Source organism: Daucus carota, chromosome 8, assembly GCF_001625215.2.
Source record: "Daucus carota subsp. sativus chromosome 8, DH1 v3.0, whole genome shotgun sequence".
NCBI classification, from domain to species: Eukaryota; Viridiplantae; Streptophyta; class Magnoliopsida; order Apiales; family Apiaceae; genus Daucus; species Daucus carota.
This window is the reverse complement of record NC_030388.2, coordinates 1996802-2018232: the sequence shown is the minus strand read 5'-3', so window position 1 is coordinate 2018232 and position 21431 is coordinate 1996802. Positions and strand designations below refer to the sequence as shown.

Here is a 21431-nt window from a genome sequence, read left to right as displayed (position 1 = left end):
TACTTCATATAATTATTTAATTAATATTAATATGGTACATCGGAACCGGTTCGGCCTTAACTCGCGGAGTGAAGCCACTAAACTTGATATACTTGATGCATAATGTCAAAATTATAGTTTAGCATTTGACTTTTATACGTGGTCACGTTCATGGGGATGCATGCAGCAGACTCACATGGACTTGTATAATAATTCCTTTAATTCCGGTTTAAGAAAGTACTCCCTCCGTCTCTAAAAACATTTCTCGTTTGAAATGTCGGCACTGTTTATAATATGAGACAAATTACTAATTTACGTCTAATCTATAAAATAAAATATAGTCATGAGTGATTTTGTTGGATTCGTATTTATGAGTACTTTAATACAGTGAATTTTTTTTATTTAATACTAATACAAAACTAAAGATATTATTGATTAAAAGTGTGTGTTGACAAACGTGAAAAGTACAAATGAGAAAAGTATTTAGGGACGGAGGGAGTAATTAAGAAAAAAAAACCTGAAGCTAATTAATTAAGGTTTGGATATAGATTCCTTTGTGTCTAAGATTAAGTAATAAACCAGAGTTGTGTACTCTACTGCTACTCATTATCACAGATTCCATTTGTTCCGTACCACTTGGTTAGCAACTGAATTCTCATGTGACTTTTTGTGTCATAATTAATCTTCATTTGTCGGTCATCTCTTGTTTTTCTAATCGTTTTCTTAACGCTTGTTGACCACTTTGCTAGCAATTTCAATAATAATTTTACATTTTTTTCTGTATGAAACTAATCGTTAAATCGACGATAACAGATTCGGGAAAGACATCTCAATTACAGTGATTATTGATCATGGTGTGCTACAAAAGAAAACGGAGAACAATTTGTGTGTTAGAAGACTATTGAGATTATATTTATGGAGAACAATTTGTATACTAGAAGACGGTTGAGATTGTATTTAGTATTCGAATTTGTTTATAGAATTGAGAAATATTTTCTAGAAGTAAAGGATTACCTTCATATATACATATTTATTTGTAGTACTCCGCATGAAAAAGTATATTAAAAGTGAAATTGCATCCATCGGTATCAGTTGATTAAGGTTTTTGATGAAATAGAATGATGTTTGTAGGTTTAATTATAATAACTTGGATGAGAAAACAACTAAGCAAGGGCCAAGCAATGAGCATGTTCTTTTGTGTACGATGGAGATCTACGATTATTAGGTTCATCATGATACATAATAGTCAATTTTACACTTGAGATAAACAAGTAACGAAATAGTCACTTTCAGAAGAGTCCAGCGTTTAAATAATCAGGAACAAAAATGTTGTTTTTTAGGAGACTTCAGAACGAGAACGTAAAAACTCTAGGTTCGGCAGAATATCGACAAATTATATTTATTATTTATTATTCAAAGAGACCTTATGGCAAAGTTTGTCATTTATATAGTTGTTTTAAGTCTATTTATTACTTAACACTACAAAATTGGAGGAATATAGAAGAATAAATATTGACTAAACTATATAAAATCAAGTGATAAAGGCTAATATTTGTTCGTCAAGAATTTATCTAAATACTTTAAAATAAATATATTAAGATTACTTAGCTTGATTGAATTTTGTAAGCAGTAAAAATTCAGAGATATGAGATGATGAAATTGAAGAAATGGGATAGCTCAGGAGTGTTGTTGGGGGACAAAGGTGTATGGGTTTGGCATGTAGAATGAATGAAGAGGGCCTGTGAAGTCGAGAAACGAGACTTGTTAAGATCTATGCATTTAATTCTATTAAATTTAATACCATAAGCCTACAAGCTAAATATATCATCGAGTCATGGACCTTAGATAAAGTCCATTACTTTTTTTTTAATATTAAAGTACATTAATTCTATCTAATTCGATTAAATTTAATACCATGGCTTATAGGCTAAATATATACGCCATGGAATCATGGATCCTAGCTAGATAAAGTCCAACATTTTTTGTTAATTATTAAAGTAGATTGTGACTGGTAAAAAAGTTAAACTGTGCGAGATAGGGAGTATCTATAGATTTACATTTGCGAAATAGCGGCAACGAAAAATGGATACGAGGCAACAAACAGAGAAGGTGAAGTCATGAGCTAACATGGTGCACAACAACTTTTATCCTCGAGTAGTCATCAACTTTATCACTATATGTATCATTGAATATTTGTATGTATGACACAATCCAAATCATTCATATTACAGTGCAGATATTAACTTTGTTATTTTAGAAGACTGCCATTTTAATTACTCCGAACCTTTATAAACGAGCAAAATAACTTGGGACCGTTTGGATAAACTTATAATAAGTGCTTATTGTTTAAAGTAAAAAAAAGTGAAGTAGAAGTTAGAAGTTAGTTAAGACTTATAAGTGACTAAAGTGTTTGGAAAAAAAATAGAAATCCTAAAAACAAAAGCTAAAAATCCTAACTTTTTATAAATGCTTTTCAACTTTTTACACAAACGGTACGAATAAGTGCTTCTGACTTAAAACTTCAGAAGCGGGACTTAAAAGCCCCACCCAAATACCCACTATATATTGCCGAACATATAATATTTATGCAAGTTCTTGTCAGAAAATAGTGATGATAGATAATGTTTGATTAATAAATCTATTTGATTAATAATGCAATAAAGGCTATAAAAAAACAGTAGTTACCTCCATCTTGAGATGCCTTTACCGAGATGCAAGGAAAAGAAGCTCCATTGCATACATCTATAAACAAAAGAGAAAAGCATGCTTATGATTCTAATTTCTACCCTTGACTCCTTGAGTACATAATTTTCGACTTTTCCTTTATTAAGACAAATCAAGACAATAATTACTTACAAAAAAGAGCAAACTAATAACATGGATGCAAAATGAAGATAAGTAGTATTCATACTAGCTATGCACCAACAAACAAAACATATCGAGATTTTGATGACTGAAGATTTTGTAAATCTTTGAAAGATGGGCAAAATGACTTGGAAGAATACTTGATTCAAACTAGCATGTGAGGTTGTTGGTAGAATGAGTAACACCCAGAACTGAAAGGACAGATGATCTAATTGTACTTCCCATGCCTGCTTCATTTAGAGGATACCTTGATAGGATTTCTTAACTAAACCTAAAACCTTGCATCGAAAGAAGTATCAGAAATACAGTGCGAACTACTGAATAGATGAATCCTTTCCTGAATGCCAAGAGCAACTAAATACGATGGATCCTCTCCTGAATGCCAAGAGCAACTGAATACGGTGAATCCTCTCCTGAATGCCAAGTAATTTGTTTAAATTTTTGGAGACAACATCAACCACTCTGATAGTATCCAAAAACAACGCGCAAGCACAAAAGTCTGCATCCTGATGAATGGTGAAGACATCATCGCCCACTCTTTATTTTATTGTCGAGCCATTAAATACATAAACCATGCACAGAAACATAAATCGTTAACTAGATCATCCATCTGATTCCCAATCAGGTTCTCAGAGTCTTAGAGTGAAATGAATCCAGTCGGTCAGTCACAAAGGCACAACAAAATCAGATCAATATCCACTCCAATTTTTTGCCAGAAACTGAGAACAGTGATCATACAACTCCATTCATGCTAGACAAACTCCCAACACAAGCTGCTGACACTGTTCATATTTACCTGAGTTGATATCTTCTCTCTTTCACTCATCAAATTCGAACAAGCTATACATACAGCATACAGGCCAGAGAATATGAGCAGAAACAGAAAAACGCAACAAAGATACACAAGTTAAAATTACGTGTATATGATTACCAGTAATTATGTTAGCATTTAAAAGTGACATATTTTAGCCCTCGGCTAGCATTGTTACAATCAGTAACAAGTAAAATATCTATCTAATTACTCTAGGTACTACTGTGTGGCATCCAACTCCACTTTACAGAAGGCAGAAATAAATATACAAAGGATGTAGTAAAACCTGGCCATGGAGACGTATCGAACAGATGTTGGCAAAAATCTTCATAATTTCATTTCTGAGATCAAGCAAAATTTTCGTATTCTAACACCAATATTTCAGCATTGAGATGAGGACGAATGTGCACCACGCCACCACAGCATTGTGGAAGCTTTTCTCTTGGGCACTAAACCAGTCTGTCAATAAACTTCTCAGAGCCCCCATTTTTAGCGAACATTCTTGTACTAAATGAATGATTAGTTTTATGTAGTCACTGGCACGAGTCATTTCAGCAGTGCAGGCAAAACATTTAAGTTTCTAAACCTGCTGAAAGCTGAAAGGAATAGAAAGAAGTGCCTCTTTCAAGGAAAACAAATCATGCACCAGAGCTGATATCTTGACTATTGCTGCTGGAAAAGTCTTGAACTATCTCCTTGAGGGAAAGAGAATCATCACGTGGATCAGCTTCTGCCACCCGAACCACAACTTCGTCACCAATCTGGGACCCAACAGAAACCCATGCAGTAGCTTGAAATCCTACCTGCAAACAGAAATAATATATTACTCGCTAGAATGCAAGACCCCTTTGCTGACAATAATTAATAAGGTTTAACAGAAACTGAAACTCTAAAAGTATTTATCATCCCAGTCATGTTAGAGGATGCCATTCCAATACTATAATATTTGCAACTTCAGATCTACTTTTGATTAAGTAATAAGTTTCGAAATACATTCACACACAAAGCCTCCATCTAAATGCGGCCTACTTAATATGTCCAAGTGAAACGACGAATTAGGGCTTCTACTGTGTAAAGGGACCAAAGTTATAATATTTTATATGCATTTTATTTTAACATGTTTAAATTTTTATAATTAAAATATTATAATCTTAAGCCAAAAATAGAAATGCACTCATTTTAATTTCCAACATTGCATAATGTTTTTAGGTTCTTTTGCATTATGAATAAAGTACATCTCTTATTTTGGTGTTTCTTTCCTGTCATCATCTGATCTTTGCATGGTCTAAATTTTTCTGTATATAAAATAATTCAAAGTGAACAAAAATTGCCTTAATTTTGTTTTCAGGGCCTCTTTCTCAATTTTGTACCGGGCCTCTTAGAAGTACTAGATGGCCCTGCCGAGGCCAATTCCAAATATCTAATAAAGCATGTCAGAAACCAATAAAAGTGATTAAAGTAAAATGTACAAGCATCCAGGGAAAGTACAAAGGACTACTCGTGTCAAGGAAACAAACACCACCAGTCATGTCAAGGAAGAAAAGACTCATTTATCTCTTAATTACTAGAGAATAAAACAGAACTCTAGCATAGCAAACCTGTCATCCCTACTTTAGTACGAAGGCACTAAGGTTAGCATCTCGTAAAGTCTCGTTTATCTAGAATAGTTTAATATAACCCGTAACCAAATTTATTTATAATATGTAATACCATTAAGGGCTTAATGCTACTTATAATCTAAAATTAGAAATATGGATTTTTAATATTAAGGCAACTTTTTGCCTTACAGTACAGACTATTATCTGAAGTGGGCAAGGGGGAATAAATCTTACTTTAATCCTATGAAGACAGACCCAAATAGCTTAGTTCACTTCAGTACTAAACTAATTTAGTTAGGTCAGTAATTACTTTGATTTTTTTCCATACATTTCTTCAATAGAACCAAATTCCAAACATTTGCAAGTGAATCTTGACTGGTTTATACCCAACAGGTTGTGGTTCAGCAATAGATCAAGAAGCCGGGGCATCATATTCAAATTGACTATAATATACTTGTGCAATGCATCTCCTGCAACGTTCTCACTGATAAATATTTATAAATTGCTACAATAAAGTTATGAGTTAGAAAACGCCATGATGTGTCATCATCTAGGAAATGCTATGTTTTTACTTTTTACCTCTGTTAGTAGCAAAGCTGCAATTCGATCTTTGACGAATTTAAGTATCAATGCACGGAACCTTTTCTCTTTGGGCTGTCTTCGCAAGTATTCTAGTATCCAATACCGCAGACTGCTGTTAAATAGTTTCTTTGCAACTTTAGCCTGCATATTTACATTTGATGACATCTGTTCCAGCTGACCAGCTGAAAATGGCGGGCTCTCACCTCTTATAAATGCTTTCACCTATAAACAAATAAAGAAATTATATCAAATCTTTGCTTTTGTAAATTGCAGCTAAGATCGTGCTTACCAAATATGTTACAGATCTGATGGTAATAATAACACAGCTCATAGAAAGCTGACTAAATAAAGATGATGCACAGAGACAATGAATAAGGATCCACAAAGTTAAACACAAATTAAACTGAAATTAGATATTTGAAAGACAAAAAATATTCTTCAGGGAAAAAAAAACAAAAATATAAATGGCTCACTAGTCATATAGGCTATAGCTAAAAACTTAATACAACTTAAGACCACTGCACTAGATAATCTTCTTGACAACATATATAAAGGGACAATTCATCACGAATGACAAAAGCAGACCTGATAATGAGCAAGAAGATCCATATATCTGCGGATAGGAGATGTAAACTGAACATAACCAGGAAGTCCCATTATTCCATGGCGGATAGGCTTCCTGAAATCCATCTCAGCTGCCCGCATGATCTTGATGATAGCAGAAGTTCTTACAGGCCCTTCAGGAAGATGAGCATACGCAGATAAATCAATATCTGATTGGGGCTGCCCTCTATAGGGTAGAGGAATATTATTACAAGAGCCAAAGGTAGCTACAGATTCTCCACATAATATCATCATCTCAGACACAAGTCGCATTGCAGGCTCTGCTTGGTTTTCGACATATAACTTAATGGTTGGATCTGGATCATCTGGGTTAGCCACCTTGATTCGTGTTTCTAGTGAGGTTGTCTCTATTGCACCCTAAACAACACAGATATTTATTATCACGTGCAAGAGGGATAAATTTTTGTGATATATGATGAGCATTCAGCAGAGGGGGGATGGGAATATAAGAAATAAGATTAAATACATTTTTCAAGAAAAACCATTTATAAAAGGTGGACTTAAATATTCATTAAAGAAGGAGAAATAAGGACTGTAGTCTAGCTGGGACATGAGAACAAATGGTCTTACTAAAGCACCTAAAGCAAGCCATAAGCATAGATAGCTTTTTAAGGTCCAGATTCATGCAACTATAAAACAATGCATCACTGTGTCAAGGTGGACGCTGATTGTGGCAATAGGTCGCCTTAGCCACCCCAAGCTTTCCCAGAAACTTTTTCTTTTTTCTTTTTTTTGCATGTAAAACTTTTTTTAATTTCCTATTATTACCAAAAAAACGAGTTCTTAGTAATTATGGGTCATGATATTTTGTTTGGATCAAAAAAAATTCATTCCCACAAAAAGTCAATTCTAGTCTATTTCAAAATTTTATAAACAAAGATATATTGTTTTGTGTCAGTTGACACATACTCCCTCCGTCCCCCTCAATTCTTTACATTGAAGGGGGACACGGAGACCAAGACAATGTATAAAAAATGAGTAAAGTTAGATGAAATGTGGGTAAAGTGGTGGGACCTATCAATATTTAATAATAGATTTGAGTAGGCCCTGACAGTCACATTAGCTAAAAGTAAGGCCCTCATAGGCACATTGCTTTAAAATGGCCCTGACTGTCAAACGCCGCTTAAATTTCCGTTCATGCTAAAACGTCACTGCGCTTGACGTTTACTAATATTATTTTATCAAAAGGGGAGAACGCCACTTCGACAAACGTTTCCCCCTTACAAACTAACGTGGCTTAAGCTAACGTTTTATCAAGTTTTTTATTTTTTTAAAACTCCAAAACCATTTCATAACAAAACGTGACTTTAAATGTAGTTTCAGAGCAAAACGTGATTTTAAAAACCGTTTGACGTATTACTTTTTGTTTTATTTTAAAAATATTATTAATTTATATTTTTTTTCCGGTTCCTGAGCTTTAGGGCCTCACGGCCCTAAAATATTAAAAATTATTATTCTATGTTTTTAAGATTAATCTTTTTAATTTAGTATACAGTACGAATTAATCATTCTGCAACCCAAACCTAAACCCTAAATGTTAACGATTGTAAATTTATTTATTCCGCCGGTTTCTCGGCTTCAGGGCCTTCGGCCCTTCAGCCTCGCATTAATTAAGGTTTAGGCTCGAGGGAGTAGGGCCTACCGGCCCTACACCCTCAATCCTAAACCCTAACGTTCGGCCAATTAATTTACAGTACGAATTAATCATTCTGTAACCCAAACCTAAACCCTAAATGTTAACGATTGTAAATTTATTTATTCCGCCGGTTTCTCGGCTTCAAGGCCCCTTCAGCCTCGCATTAATTAGGGTTTAGGCTCGACGGAGTAGGGCCTACCGGCCCTACACCCTCAATCCTAAACCCTAACCGTCGGCCAATTTAATTTAAAGTATAAATAAATCATTCTAAGACCCAAATATGAACCCTAAAATATTAACAATTATTAAAATATATTTAAAAGATTAATTTTTTAATTTGGTTCTGTGAGGAGCCTTGGCGAGGCCCTAGCGGGCCCGAGGTCGATTCAGTCATGGTGAGCGTGGGCCCTAGGTGGGTGATGACATATAGGGGGTGGGTGATGACATATAGAGGGTGGGTGAGGTCATTTAGGTATAGTTTCTCGGCTTAAGTGCCTCACAAACCCAAATGAATCTTAAAATATTAACGACGGTTAATTTACGTTCCAATTATTATTTTATTATTTTATTATGGGTTATCAAAATTACTTTTGAAACTTAAAAAGGTAAAAGAAAAAAACAAAAGTGGGCAACTCAAGATGATGTTGCGTTGTGGTGGTTGAGGCTAACGTGAAACGAAGTAACGTCTTGGTGTGACAGGGAGGGGCCATTACTTTAGATTGTGCTATTCAAGGCATTTCAACACTAAATTAGGTTATTGGGGGCCTTTTCTCGGAAAGTAGTGGGTGTAATACTAGTTTTTATTGTTAAATATGAGATAGTAGGGGAAGATAGTGGGTGTAATGATGAGAAAAACTTACTATTTATAGTAATGTAAAGAAATGAGAGGGACATCCCAAAATAGTAACTGTAAAGAAATGAGAGGGACAGAGGGAGTAATTAATTGGATATGTGAGCTGTTGTTTAGGATGTAATCTCCTTTCCGTGACTCAAAAGAGTACATGTCTATATTTTTTACATATCATAAACAATTTAATATATTTTTAGTCTATATATATGACAAACAGATGAACCCCTCCACTTCTCATTACTTTGTATCCAGCGGAATAAATCAGTTCAGTAGATCTTGAAAAAACTTTATGTACACATAAAACATTATGAAACTAAATCCCAACCTGCTCCCGTCGCCATTGCAACCTAAGTGCCGCAGCCTCGGATAAAAGTCTCAGTTCAGCTTCCTCCGAGAGATTTAAATGAAGAAGCTCCGAAGCACTCTCATATGTCAGCATATAAGTTGGTCTGATAAAAGAATTTTCAATGTTGTACTCTGCAATGCTGCAAAAAGTACCCAAGCATCAATGCAATCCTGTACACCGTGACGTGAATGCCAATTTATTGCTCAAACCAAGCATGTTTGGCGACAAAGATCATTCGCATAACTTACTTTGTTAATGTACCGTACATAACCTAAGATCTTAGCTTTAGTGGTTACCTTTCTCCCCTACTTTTTGCAGAACTTCGGAAATTGTTTATACAAAAAACATTCTATGGAAGATCATAAATTATACAAATTCAAGGGTTTTGGTGCTTGTTTGCTCAATTTCTTGAGGGAGTTAAATTCAAGTCTCGCAACAGTTATCTGTCTCTGTAGTGTGCATGAGTACAATGAGAAGCAACATGTGTATTATGTTACCATAGGCATGTAGAGATACTCGCATTATTAGTTACGAGTACATTTTAATGCATCACACACGCACCTAAAATGATTAGAAACATACTACACAAAGGGACAACTAGTATGGAAGCCAATAAGTTATAAAAACTAGGTAACATTAAGTGACAACTATTTGACAGTTTACCTGCCATCAGAATGCAGTACAACAGATACTGTAACTGCATTGCAAAGCTTTCCCTGCTTCATGCTCATCCCTTCCATTGCAAGCTTTTCGGGGAACATTGGATAAGTAGCAGTTGGTAAGAACACTGAAGTTCCTCTTTTAAATGCCTCCCTGTAGGCCACAAACTTTACCCATTTAAACACAAAAAGCTCCTAAAAATTCCTACGGGTTGCAAGGTAAACCAACATACCTGTCCAAAATGCTACCTGGTTGAACTAAACTACTTGGGTCTGCAACATGTATCCAGACCTTAATCCTTCCATCCTGCAGTCTTGATGCACTTAATGCATCATCAAGCTGACCAATTTTGGTGAGCAGCAACTTAGTGTCAGTTAATTGAACTGAATAAGATCAATGTTTGAGAAAGGTTTACAAAATTCGTGCTAAAGATTGATGAATAATCATATTTTTACCTCATCAGCTTCATCGACATCAATTGCATAAACCTTCAAGTGAGTCAAATTTACTCTGTCCACCTAAAAAAAGTAACATCATTACGAATATGTGGCTATAAGAAGTGCCAACAAATAAACTAATACTGAGCATGATCCAAACCATGCTCCATTTTAAAGTCAGCTGGTTTAAAAAAAGATGGCACGTTTCTTACATGTGCTGGTATAAAATATGATCTTTGTATAAGCTGAAATTACAACATTCTAGACTCGGCAAGTAACAACTTGAATACTCTCTGTTAATAAATTGACCTTTTTTTCAAGATTGACCAAGGAAACCAAACACTGAGCACAGAAATTTGATATTTTCGGTAAACGGGATACAAGGATCATGCAGCCTTGGTGTAACAGGATCATAACTACACATAGTTCACCAAGTAGAAGCACAGGTTATGGTAGTTCGAGTACCTGAACTTCTTAATTCTCTCCATCCTAGCAAAATTTTAGTGTTCTCAAGTCCCCAGTAGTCTAGTACAGTGTGGCACCAAAATTGTGTAAATTGTACAAAAAATAAGGATCTCTTTTGTACTTGCTCAACAAGATATATTTATCAGGAGTCAATCTAAATGTCCTCACAAAGGAAGATGTTGCTGTTATTGGCCAGAACCGCTCTTCCTATCATAACTAACAAGCCGTCAAACATCACAACTCTCTCAAAAGAGCAAGAACCGCTACATCTTTTCATGTGATATATCAGAAGTACAGGCAGACAGGGGAAGCTTTGTGCGTGCCTCAGCTACTACATGCACACAACTTCTGGTACAAGAAATTGAACACTAAAACACTAAGCAGGTAAAACTTAATCACATGATAGGTGCAACAGCTGAATGTGCAACTGTTGCCTACGAAAAGAAAGGCTTATATTTCCTAATATAAAATCACCAAATCTTCTAATGAGTAATGAATATCTTGTAAGGCCTACATCAATTTCTGAATGCTCATAAGTTTTTATCTTAAAAAAGGTAAGATAATAGCGATTTAAAAAGCAAGAGAACTTCTTACTTCGTGGATAAATATTAAAAAAAAAAGCAAGCAACCACACCTCATCTGCGTCAGATGATTCCAAGAGAAGATTTTCAGCAGCAGATAGAATATCACTTTCATAATCTGTACGAATGTTGAGCTTTAACAAATCGAGATTTACATGCACCGGGAAATACCCAATATCAATGAGGAGACCAACTGCTGAAGAAGATTTATTAACCATTCCCATTGCCTTCAAGATCTAATTCAGAAAAGAATAGATATTACTAGGAATGTTCTTACTTGCTTCTACCTTAAACAATATTCCACCTCTACCAATTGCCTAAAGGCTCCTTAATCAATTAGAAACATCTTTAGATAAATAGACTTAATATTACACTATCATCAAATCTTAGAATCTAAGCAGAAATATTACCGTCCCTGCTGTTTTTTGTTCATCATTTTTGCAAGCATCAAGGGCATAAGCTTCAAGAGATTCAATTTTACGCCAAACACTCTCATCAACTTTCCATGAAGATTTGGGGGGCTTCGAATTTAGAGGCAGTCCCCTGGCAGATTTTAGTAATTTGATAAATTCCTCAAATTCCTTATCAGCAGCTTCCTGAGCAAGCTTCCGGCGTTGACGTTCTTCTACCTAATATTTAAAAGTTAAAGAGTACAATAGCACAACATATGATTGCCTAATCAATTTTATATAGTAATAGCAAGTAATGACTTATTTTCAGTGTGCAACCTTCAGATTCGGGAATCGGGATACTTATTACCCATTCCAAACCAGGTGACCAAAAGTTGGAGATCAATTTAGATTACGCAAGAGAAGATGAAGTAAATTGCAAGTACCACACATACCTGAACAGTGGTTCGGGGTCCATAAACTGCAGGACCTTTGCTATGTACAGATGTGAAGTATATTTCATCTCTTGAAACCAATAGATGAGCACAATAGCTCTCAAGAGGCTCCGAACTACCAAAAATCATCTGTTATTATGATTTACCATCATTATTCCTTAGAAGACAAACAATACATAATCCATTAAACTGAGAGGATATACCTCAGCTAATTCTTCTGTAGTGACAGACTTCTTACTCTCCAAAAGCTCAACCCAAGCAAACTCAAGAAGCGTGGTATCCTGTGTTCACAGAAGAATTGAAGAAACTTTATTTTTATGTAGAAATAAAGAAAAATAGTGAAACTGCCATTGAAGTTTATGCAACAATGGGAACTAACCAAGTTATTATGAGCCTTCTGAATAAAATCTGAAATATCTGTGTTGTTAAAATTTTCGACACCAGGAACAATATAAGTTATCTGTTGTGGTTTAATAGAAGTTGTGACACCATTCTGCGCATGGTAATGAAGAAAATATAAATTAGGTCAAAGCAAAATGTTTGCTTTAATACAAAAAATGCAAGAAACCCTTTAAATTTTAACTCCTAGAAACATATTTAACATGTTGCACTACTGAGCACGATTGGATAGCCCAAGTGGTTAAGGGCTTATCCTCTGTTGGCCCAGGTCCTGGGTTCGACTCTGGCTCACCTCGAGAATATCTTAGAACAGATACTAAAATTGTAAGGCTATAAGCCATATTAGTCAAAAAAAAAAAAAAAACACATGTTGCACTACTTGTTACTACAAAGACCTGATCAAAAACCATCCAGTTCTTCCGGCCATCAGGTTTCTGAGTAACTGCTAGCAAAAACCTTTCAGAATCTTTTTTAAACTCCAGCAACAGCCCCTTTTTTAGTGCCCTCTTTTCCACCTTATCTTCAACAAGGTTTTCACTGGTTATAATTTCTAATCTGCAAAAATTCATTTAGCAAGAAATTTAATTCACACAATTGAAATTACGTAACTTAACAATTAAATTGCTCATATTCTGGACAACAACTGTATCTACCTTAATTTAAAAACTTCAAATACAAAATTTAAGAAAGCCCGTCAATAAGAACAGGTAGTTAATGTGTTGTTAATTTACCAATTAGTTATATGTTATGTCAGACCCGGCGAAACAAGTAATGGATTTATGTTCTTTAACAATCTCCATTGTTAGGTTACAGTTGTCTTTTCCTATTCCAATGATCCTTTAATACTGCAGTCTGCACCTCTACATATTGCAGAAAGTAGTTCTTTAGTTATCAATGTGATGGGAAAACATTCCTAGCCTTGTAGCCTAGTGGATACCCCTCATGAATTGGTATCAAGAGGTTGGGGTTAAGCCTTAGTGGAGGCATGCATGCGTGAGTATATTAATTTCTGCAATTGACCATTACAATTAAAAAAAACAAAAGAAGACTGTTAGGAAAATTCTTATTATCTACGCAGTGCCTTTAACTTTCTTATATATATGATTCCATGCTTATTTATTTAATCAAAAATCTAAACAATAAGTTTTAAAAAAACACTAAATTAATGTACAATTATCTTTCTATGCACCTTGAGCTAATTCAGGACTGCTATGGGTTAGAGGATGTAACAACAGATACTAAGCTCATATTTGTACGTATATGTTAATATAAACTCAATGTAAAGTTATCTAGAGTACTCATTTTAATTTCCGAAACTCTCCGGAGATCTCACATTCACCTCTTCAACTAGCGTTATCTGTACTAATAATTTCCAAAAATTATCTACTCGCATTTCACAGATTTAAATATATAATGAGAGCTACTAACACCAATCTCATCCTCATTTTCAAATTTACCTCCACAATTAGCGTGTGACATCTTTACTCCTTACACTAATCTATTCTCGTCTACACTAATCCTCACTACAAAACATAACAGCAAAAGCCGATAATCCTAATATTCTCCTCCTTACACTAATCTATTCTCGTTTACACATTCACATTCACCTCCATAATTAGAATGTGGCATCATTACATGCTATAGAACGTAACAGCAAAAGCTGATAATCCTAACATCCACCTCCTTATACTAATCACATTATCATTGACACATTCATTTTCACCTCCACAATTAGCGTGAAACATCACTACGCGCTATAGAACGTAACAGCAAAAGCTGATAATCCTAACATTCACCTCTAACACTAATCTTATTCTCATTCACACATTCACATTCACCTCCATAAACAGCGTGTGACATCATTTAAAACCTAATAGCAAAAACCGATAATCCTAACTTTCACCTTTTCACACTAATCTCATCTCATTTACACATTCACATTCACATTCACCTCCACAATTAACAAGTGACATCATTCCGTGTTACAAAACTTAACAGCAAAAGCCGACAATCCTAACATTCACCTCCTCAATTAAACTTTCCGCGCCGAAATCAAACATATAACGGAATAAACACAATTACATATGCAAACTACAAAACATTTTTGTCAAGAAGCGATAGGTTACTTGTTTTTAGTGGCAGAAACTCTGCTGCGATTTTTTCGCATACTTTCAAACTCTTCCATAATAGAATCGAACAGACTCTGCAGCGAATAGCTTCGAACACCTAACACGCATCTCGACTGATGAAATGAGTATCTAATCTCAGAAAATTTCGAGCTCCGGCGGCGAGAATCTCGGAACTGGAGTAAGGAGGTGAAGTTCCGGTGCCGGATAACGGATAACGGCGGCGCGGCGACGGAGCGGAGGACGGCGCAGTTGTTCACGGCGCGTACAGAGACCGCCATGAGATGAGGTGAAATGTTTGTGTATGTATAGTGTGTGTATAGGTGTTTACTGGTTGGTTGTGTACTCAAGGGTTCATGTTAGATAGAAGGAAGAGCAAGATGACGATGAAACAATGTGTGATGACTGATGAATAAACCTCAGTAAATTAAAATTAGCGGGCAGGAATCGGAAAATATTTATTATTTTTTTGAGATTATAAATTTTTTGAATTTGTATATGCAATTGAAATCAATAAATCTTATCGGCTTATCTAAAAGTTTTGAAATTTGTGATAATATAGAATAATATTATTTATTCAAAGTCGATATAAATGTAAATTGATTTTTGTTATTGTAATTTGAAAATATATATAATTTGAAAAATTGAGAGAATAATGAATTTTAGAATCGATAACAATTATTTCAAATAATATTTGTAAATATTTAATGATTATTATATGAAAGAGTTAATAACAAAAAAATATATCACAAAGACGAGGTTTTGAAAAATCAGTGATTTAAAATTTTGTGTCTAGATCGGGCCCTGGAGCCCAGTACTAACATTTCTAACTAGGAGTTCTCATAACCTTCAGTTTGATCAGAGCCATTACAAATTTATACTCTAGCTGCATCAATTTAACCCAAATACTGGAATTAGATCTTCTATTTAATTAATTTTCAAAGAAATATCAACTAATACATTTTTCTATACTGGCTCATTTGCTGTTCCTTCACTAACATTGTACCAACATTGTATAGTCCCTTTAACTCAAACAACATTTTGTATCAATAAATTTCGGTCTCCAACATTCTGCAGTTAACTGTTAAGAGTAGCTAGGTTCAAATATCATCGGCAGAGCTGGCTACATAGTCCCTGGATCTGAGATGGGGTTGCATTCAGCAAGTCATATGATTTGGTTTTGTTGTTTGAACACGTTAAGACGAGCTGGTTACTTCTTTGGTCCGACTGCAATAACAATCCATAAAATTTGGCCAAAAGAAAAATCGATAATGATTAGTTCCAATTCAAGTCTAAGAAAATATAGAGTTTTATAGTTTCCCAAAATCAAGTACTGCTTCTTCCTAAAATAAACAGCACAAATTGCTCACAGCGAAGTTCATCTAAATTTCAAGAATCAGGATATTCAGCTGCCTCGACAAATTAGGCAGTAATTAGAATGATGCTGATATACGGCCCCTGAGGTCATGCAATGATCTCCAATGGGTACATATGCAAACTCGGTTGAATCAAATTACCACAATTCATGTATAACTATCTATTCTAATATCCGGACGTGTAAAATATTTAAAATATTATTTTGCACAAAGAAAGGTTCAACAAGTGATGCGAGACGGGCAAACTCCTGGGTTTAGTTGGGGTTTTAGCTTTGATTTAACAAAATATATTAAACCCATTATAGGAATGATCACAGGAAGAACTTGTTACCGTGCACGAAACAGTTTGCGAGTTGCAGCTCCACCGTGAAGTAGGTACACAACTCATGTAATGGCACCATGAACAATGATCATTCAGATCAACTCCACGAAGAAGCATGACTAGAGCAATGACCAACCTGGTACAAATAATCAAAAACTTTAACTAAAATACTCAACATATTACAAAAATCATTATTTCGTTTTTGTATTAGAATAACAATGGCTCTATTGTTTAATACCTAATAGCATTTCATAATCGGATACTAAAAACTACAGTACCACATACTTCACCGTACAGAAACACTTTATTCATCACATAGTTTGCAACATTAATGTTAATAGCTACATTGCTCTGAGAAAAAAATTAAATACAAAATTCTGATTAATTGTATCAATTGAAATTTCTACAACTATATACTGAATACATGCATACCTTCTGCTACATTTCAATAACTCGCTCTCAAGCGTTTTTTCTTGGTCAGTTAGCACTTGAAATAAATAGCTACTAAATATAATTTAGTCCTCAAACAGCCATGGAAAATAATAAACAAAGCTCATCAACTTCTCCAGCACTGTCAGATTATAGAATCAGGAGGACTTTAATGCTAGGCAAAATACATGCAAGCCTGTCCAATCTACCAACAAAGTATGCCATTAGGATTTAGGATATTAACTTATTCTAAAATGGGACGATTTCTGGTTAATATATACCATCATTAAAATTAATGAATACAAGTCATTTGCGAGACGTATTTATGCATACCCATGATATTCATGGTTGTATTCATCGATAATGATGATGGGAAATGTTACCCAAAACTCCTCTCATTTTTTCAACAAAATTGATCTCCTAATTGCATACTTAGTTGCTAGACATGACATGATAGTACATCTAAGAATCCCTGAGAAGTTGATGAGATTCGAGTATTATTTCCCATGGTTGTTTAAAATAAAGAATATACTTATGTACATCTATATTGGTGGCGATTTTTTTTTTTAGAGAACTTTTACATGAAATTACGCCTAAAAGCAAAAGATATCTATCAGGATCTTGAAATGAATAGACTATCAGATATGGTATATAATGAGATTTGGGATTTATATGGATATTGTGGCCAAATTACAAGAATAATGTTTGCACCCAACCATGTATATTCTAATCACTCTCATTCTGTTGTTCCATCCTGCTTAAATTTATTAAATATTTATATTAAAGATTGTATATTTTCTAAATTAATATTGGATGATTTACGGGATTCGTTGTGATTAGAATTATTAATCACAATTATATTCTGTATGTAAAGGAAGCAATGGCAAGTGTAAGTGCAGTCCACATGTTTCTGCTTTCCTAATGAGTAATCATATGCATTAGACACCAGCTACATAAAAGCTATTTAAAAATTCTGTTTATACTACTTTTTCTCTGTGATTAGAAACATGTGGATTTTAGTAGCTATGTTTCTTTTTCTCTGCAGAACTTAGTCTCGCAATGCCGCTCTACTCTTGGTAATAAGAGGTCGAGGGTTCAAGGCCTAGTGGAGGGGTGCGTGTGTGGGCGCGCGCGCGCGCATTAGCTAAAAACTATCTTATTTATAGATATAGCTACTTTATTTTCTGGGACTCACCAGACAATCACAAGGATCAGAGAAACAATCCAGAGTATACGCTGATACATCTTGAATTTAGATTTAGCCAAAGTTGCAGAATATTCAGGAGTCGTGTATCTTTGGCTGACCCACCCAAACTGGGGGCGGATTAGAAACACAAAACCAATCAAAAATCCAGTGATAAAGCCTCCAAGATGAGCAAAGTTGTCAACATTTGGGAGGAGACCTACTGCTAGATTGATGACAATTACAAGTAACAGGGTCACAAGAGCTGCTACCTGAAACCACATATATGGATTATAATCTAGAGTCCAGACCGCTTAATATCATAATAAATTAAAACTCACGGTTTTCATAAATCCATCATAAACAGTAGTTTGGCATGTACCTTGTTAGCATAGATGGTCCAGTTTGTTATGAGTTCAGACAACATTGCACCAAGTAATCCAAAAAGTGCACTAGAAGCACCCACTGATATATTTGACTGGATAAACAGAGCAGAAAGCAAACTCCCACCAAATCCAGAGATGACATACAGCAAACCAATAAGAACTGTGGAATGAGTAAGGAAAGAATTATGTTATTAAAATGAACAAATTATCACAATCTGACAATCTCTATCCAAAAAGAACAGCATACAGCCTGACTACATACCAAATCCAAATTCTTGCTCTAGTCGAATTCCGATTACCACAAGACCCAACATGTTGGCTAATAAATGAAAAACTCCACCATGCAACCACATGCAGGTGATAAGGCGCCATCCCTGGTGTTTTTCAACTACTTTATCTACATCTAAAGCTCCCATCTTGTCCAACCTAACGGAAAACAAGTAGCCAGCAAAGATAAGCTCATCCATATCATAAAGCTTCATAATTTATTAAATAACCATCTCTTAAAGTTGATAAACTTATTGCATGTTGTGTACAAAATCAATAATATACAATAGGGATCCAAATAAACAAGATTGTCCATAAAACCAAACTTAACAACATATTGATTATATCCCTTTGTCAAGCAAATGCTTTATGTCACTGTATCAAAGTCGAGAGAAGCAACATTCAAGCAGACACTAAAATTCCGAGTAACAATTTAACAATGAGCATGCAATACAATGATGATCACTACTCAACATGAAAACTGAATGACCAGAATCAAAAACAGGAGAGAGCCTTACGTGGTAGCGGAAGGTCCAAGAAGCGGATTCTCTTTAAAAGGCTGAAACGCGAACCTCCCTAAAGAATCAGCGACGCAAGAAACCGAGTTCTTAGGACAATCATTCACATACATCGTAACAACAAACATCACAATATTCGCAACCACAAACGAAGGAATCAACCAGGGCACCCATTTCTTGAACTGCTTAACCTCTCTATACTCAACCTCATTACGTTCCACACCTCCCGGTGATCCCATGTGTAACGGATGAACCACATTGCCACCCCTCTTGGAATTCACTCGTATTTGAACCTCGGGTTGATGATTTCCCGCCATTAAACAAAAAACACACTAGAACCTAACCAAAATTCAAACTCAGAGCAAAAAGTTTGAATCTTTTTCGAGCTTAAGATGATTTTTCAGGAGTGTTTGATGAAATGCCTGAATGAAGGACAAAGAATGTGAGGGTGATTCTTTGCTTTTAACGACAGCTGAATTGGTTGCTTATGCCCCTGTTTGTTGTTTGTGTTTGCTGTTTTGTGAAGTTTCCAATTGTGTACAGTTGTAACTATTTTAAGCTACTAGGAATAAGAGTGTTTTATAAGGACTTATGTAGGAATATTTGTTTTAAGTACATTTGTGTATCGCAAGTTTGCAACTAATTTGTTCATCCACTTCAACAATAATTACCTACCTCACCATAACCTAATCTCAACTAATATTTTGTAGAATATATAATTGTTTTTCTTCTTGAGGTTATGTTGCAATACATTTCATAATTTTTTATTAGCCGATTGATTTCTGATTGGTTCTTAAAACTTGGTCTCAAAATTTTTAATTTGATTAATATATAAATACGATAAGTATGAGACATAAAATTGATATTACATTTTCTGTTGCTTGAGCTTTGATGCAATACATTTTAACATTTTCTATTTATGGTTATATTTTAATATATATTGCAAATTGCTCTTTTGTTTAATATTTTAATTCGGTTAGTAATTCTATATTTTTATGAACATTATAAATTTTATAGTTATTAGGTCTGAGGAGTAAGTTCATAAGTTTTATTAATAATCATATGTTCATCGGCACTCCTCTTATTCCGTTTTATATGAATCATTTTTTCGAATGTTTTAAAAAAATGAAATTTTATTTATAATATTATTTAAAATTATTACAATAACACATTGATATATCATACTCCCTCTGTCCCTCCCATTTCTTTATACTTTCTTTTTTGGGTGTCCCATCCAATTCTTTACATTTCAAAACTTACCAAAAATAGTCAATGGGTCCCAACACTTCTTCATTTTTCTTTCCTTTTCACACTGCTTTTATTCCACTATCTTCTTTTTATACTCCCTCCGTCCCAAAAAACGTTTCCCGTTTGTAATGTCGGCACTGTTCATAACATGAGACAAATTACTAATTTACGTCTAATCTATAAGATAAAATATAGTCATGAATGATCTTGTTGGATTCATATTTATGTGTACTTTAATACGGTGAAGGTTTTATATTTAATACAAATATAAAATTAAAGATATTAATGATCAAAACTGTGTATTGGCAAACGTGATAAGTACAAATGGGAAAAGTATTTAGGGACGGAGGGAGTACATTAAAAATCAATGGGTCCCACCACTTCACCCACTTTTCTTTCTTTTCCACTACTTTATACATATTTCTTAACCTCCGTGCCCAACCCATTTGATAAGAAATGGGAGGGACGGAGAGAGTATATTAAATACTTATATCATATATTGAACTATTAAGGGGTCGTTTGGTTGGAGAGGGGGTATGGGGTTGGAATGAGGAATCGGGTTAAGCTGGTATGGGGTTGAGGTATCATTTCTGATATCAGGTGTTTGGTTGAGTGGTGGAATGAATATGGTTGAATTATAATATTTATGAGTTATTAATTGTAATTAATTTAAAATATCATGAAATTAATATTTGTATACATTTTTAAGTCATTAATTTCATTTTGTGTTAAAAATTTACAAGAACTAATATAAATAATAATGAAAATAAAAGAAAACAATTTTGATTCCTGAAACCCACATTTCATACCCACCTCCCCACCTGGGTATGAAATTCTCATACCTTGTGGGTTTGAGGAATGGGTTTGATGAAATAAAATTCTTAACCAAACACCAGGTA

At 34.5% G+C, this 21431-nt stretch overlaps 2 protein-coding genes across 3 annotated transcripts; both read right to left on the bottom strand.

Annotated features, from left to right (window-relative positions):
* Positions 1–3743: 3743 nt before the first annotated feature.
* Positions 3744–15232, bottom strand: LOC108199945 (ribonuclease II, chloroplastic/mitochondrial). Of its 2 annotated transcripts, XM_017367978.2 has the most exons (14): positions 14804–15232; positions 13073–13232; positions 12658–12771; positions 12482–12559; positions 12279–12407; positions 11845–12063; positions 11488–11670; positions 10407–10469; positions 10184–10290; positions 9955–10104; positions 9271–9430; positions 6421–6816; positions 5833–6057; positions 3744–4458 (listed from the first exon to the last, which is right to left on the bottom strand). In XM_017367978.2, exons 1-14 carry the CDS (start codon positions 15082–15084, stop codon positions 4294–4296), a joined length of 2430 nt encoding a protein of 809 aa, XP_017223467.1. In that variant the 5' UTR covers positions 15085–15232; the 3' UTR covers positions 3744–4293. The 2 variants fall into 2 exon arrangements, with proteins under 2 accessions (XP_017223467.1, XP_063938770.1); XM_064082700.1 differs by lacking the exon at positions 12658–12771 and having other exon boundaries at positions 14804–15211.
* Positions 15233–15709: 477 nt separating this feature from the next.
* LOC108198806 (RHOMBOID-like protein 1) lies at positions 15710–19739 on the bottom strand. The gene is made up of 6 exons (XM_017366585.2): positions 19285–19739; positions 18762–18925; positions 18496–18659; positions 18126–18385; positions 16511–16637; positions 15710–16030 (listed from the first exon to the last, which is right to left on the bottom strand). The coding sequence occupies exons 1-6, from the start codon at positions 19599–19601 to the stop codon at positions 15911–15913; spliced, it is 1152 nt and encodes a 383-aa protein (XP_017222074.1). The 5' UTR covers positions 19602–19739; the 3' UTR covers positions 15710–15910.
* Positions 19740–21431: the final 1692 nt, after the last annotated feature.

Excerpts from the sequence above, each read along its gene's own strand:
- LOC108199945 (XM_017367978.2), bottom strand. The coding sequence starts at position 15,084 with ATGGCGGTCTCTGTACGCGCCGTGAACAACTGCGCCGTCCTCCGCTCC. Across the intron at positions 13,233-14,803 it reads GTTTCTGCCACTAAAAACAA|ATTAGAAATTATAACCAGTG; the intron begins GTAACCTATCGC and ends GAATTTTTGCAG. Across the intron at positions 9,431-9,954 it reads GTACTGCATTCTGATGGCAG|CATTGCAGAGTACAACATTG; the intron begins GTAAACTGTCAA and ends TACTTTTTGCAG.
- LOC108198806 (XM_017366585.2), bottom strand. The coding sequence starts at position 19,601 with ATGGCGGGAAATCATCAACCCGAGGTTCAAATACGAGTGAATTCCAAG. Across the intron at positions 18,660-18,761 it reads AGAGCAAGAATTTGGATTTG|TTCTTATTGGTTTGCTGTAT; the intron begins GTATGTAGTCAG and ends CTCATTCCACAG. Across the intron at positions 16,638-18,125 it reads CTGATCCTTGTGATTGTCTG|GTTGGTCATTGCTCTAGTCA; the intron begins GTGAGTCCCAGA and ends TATTTGTACCAG.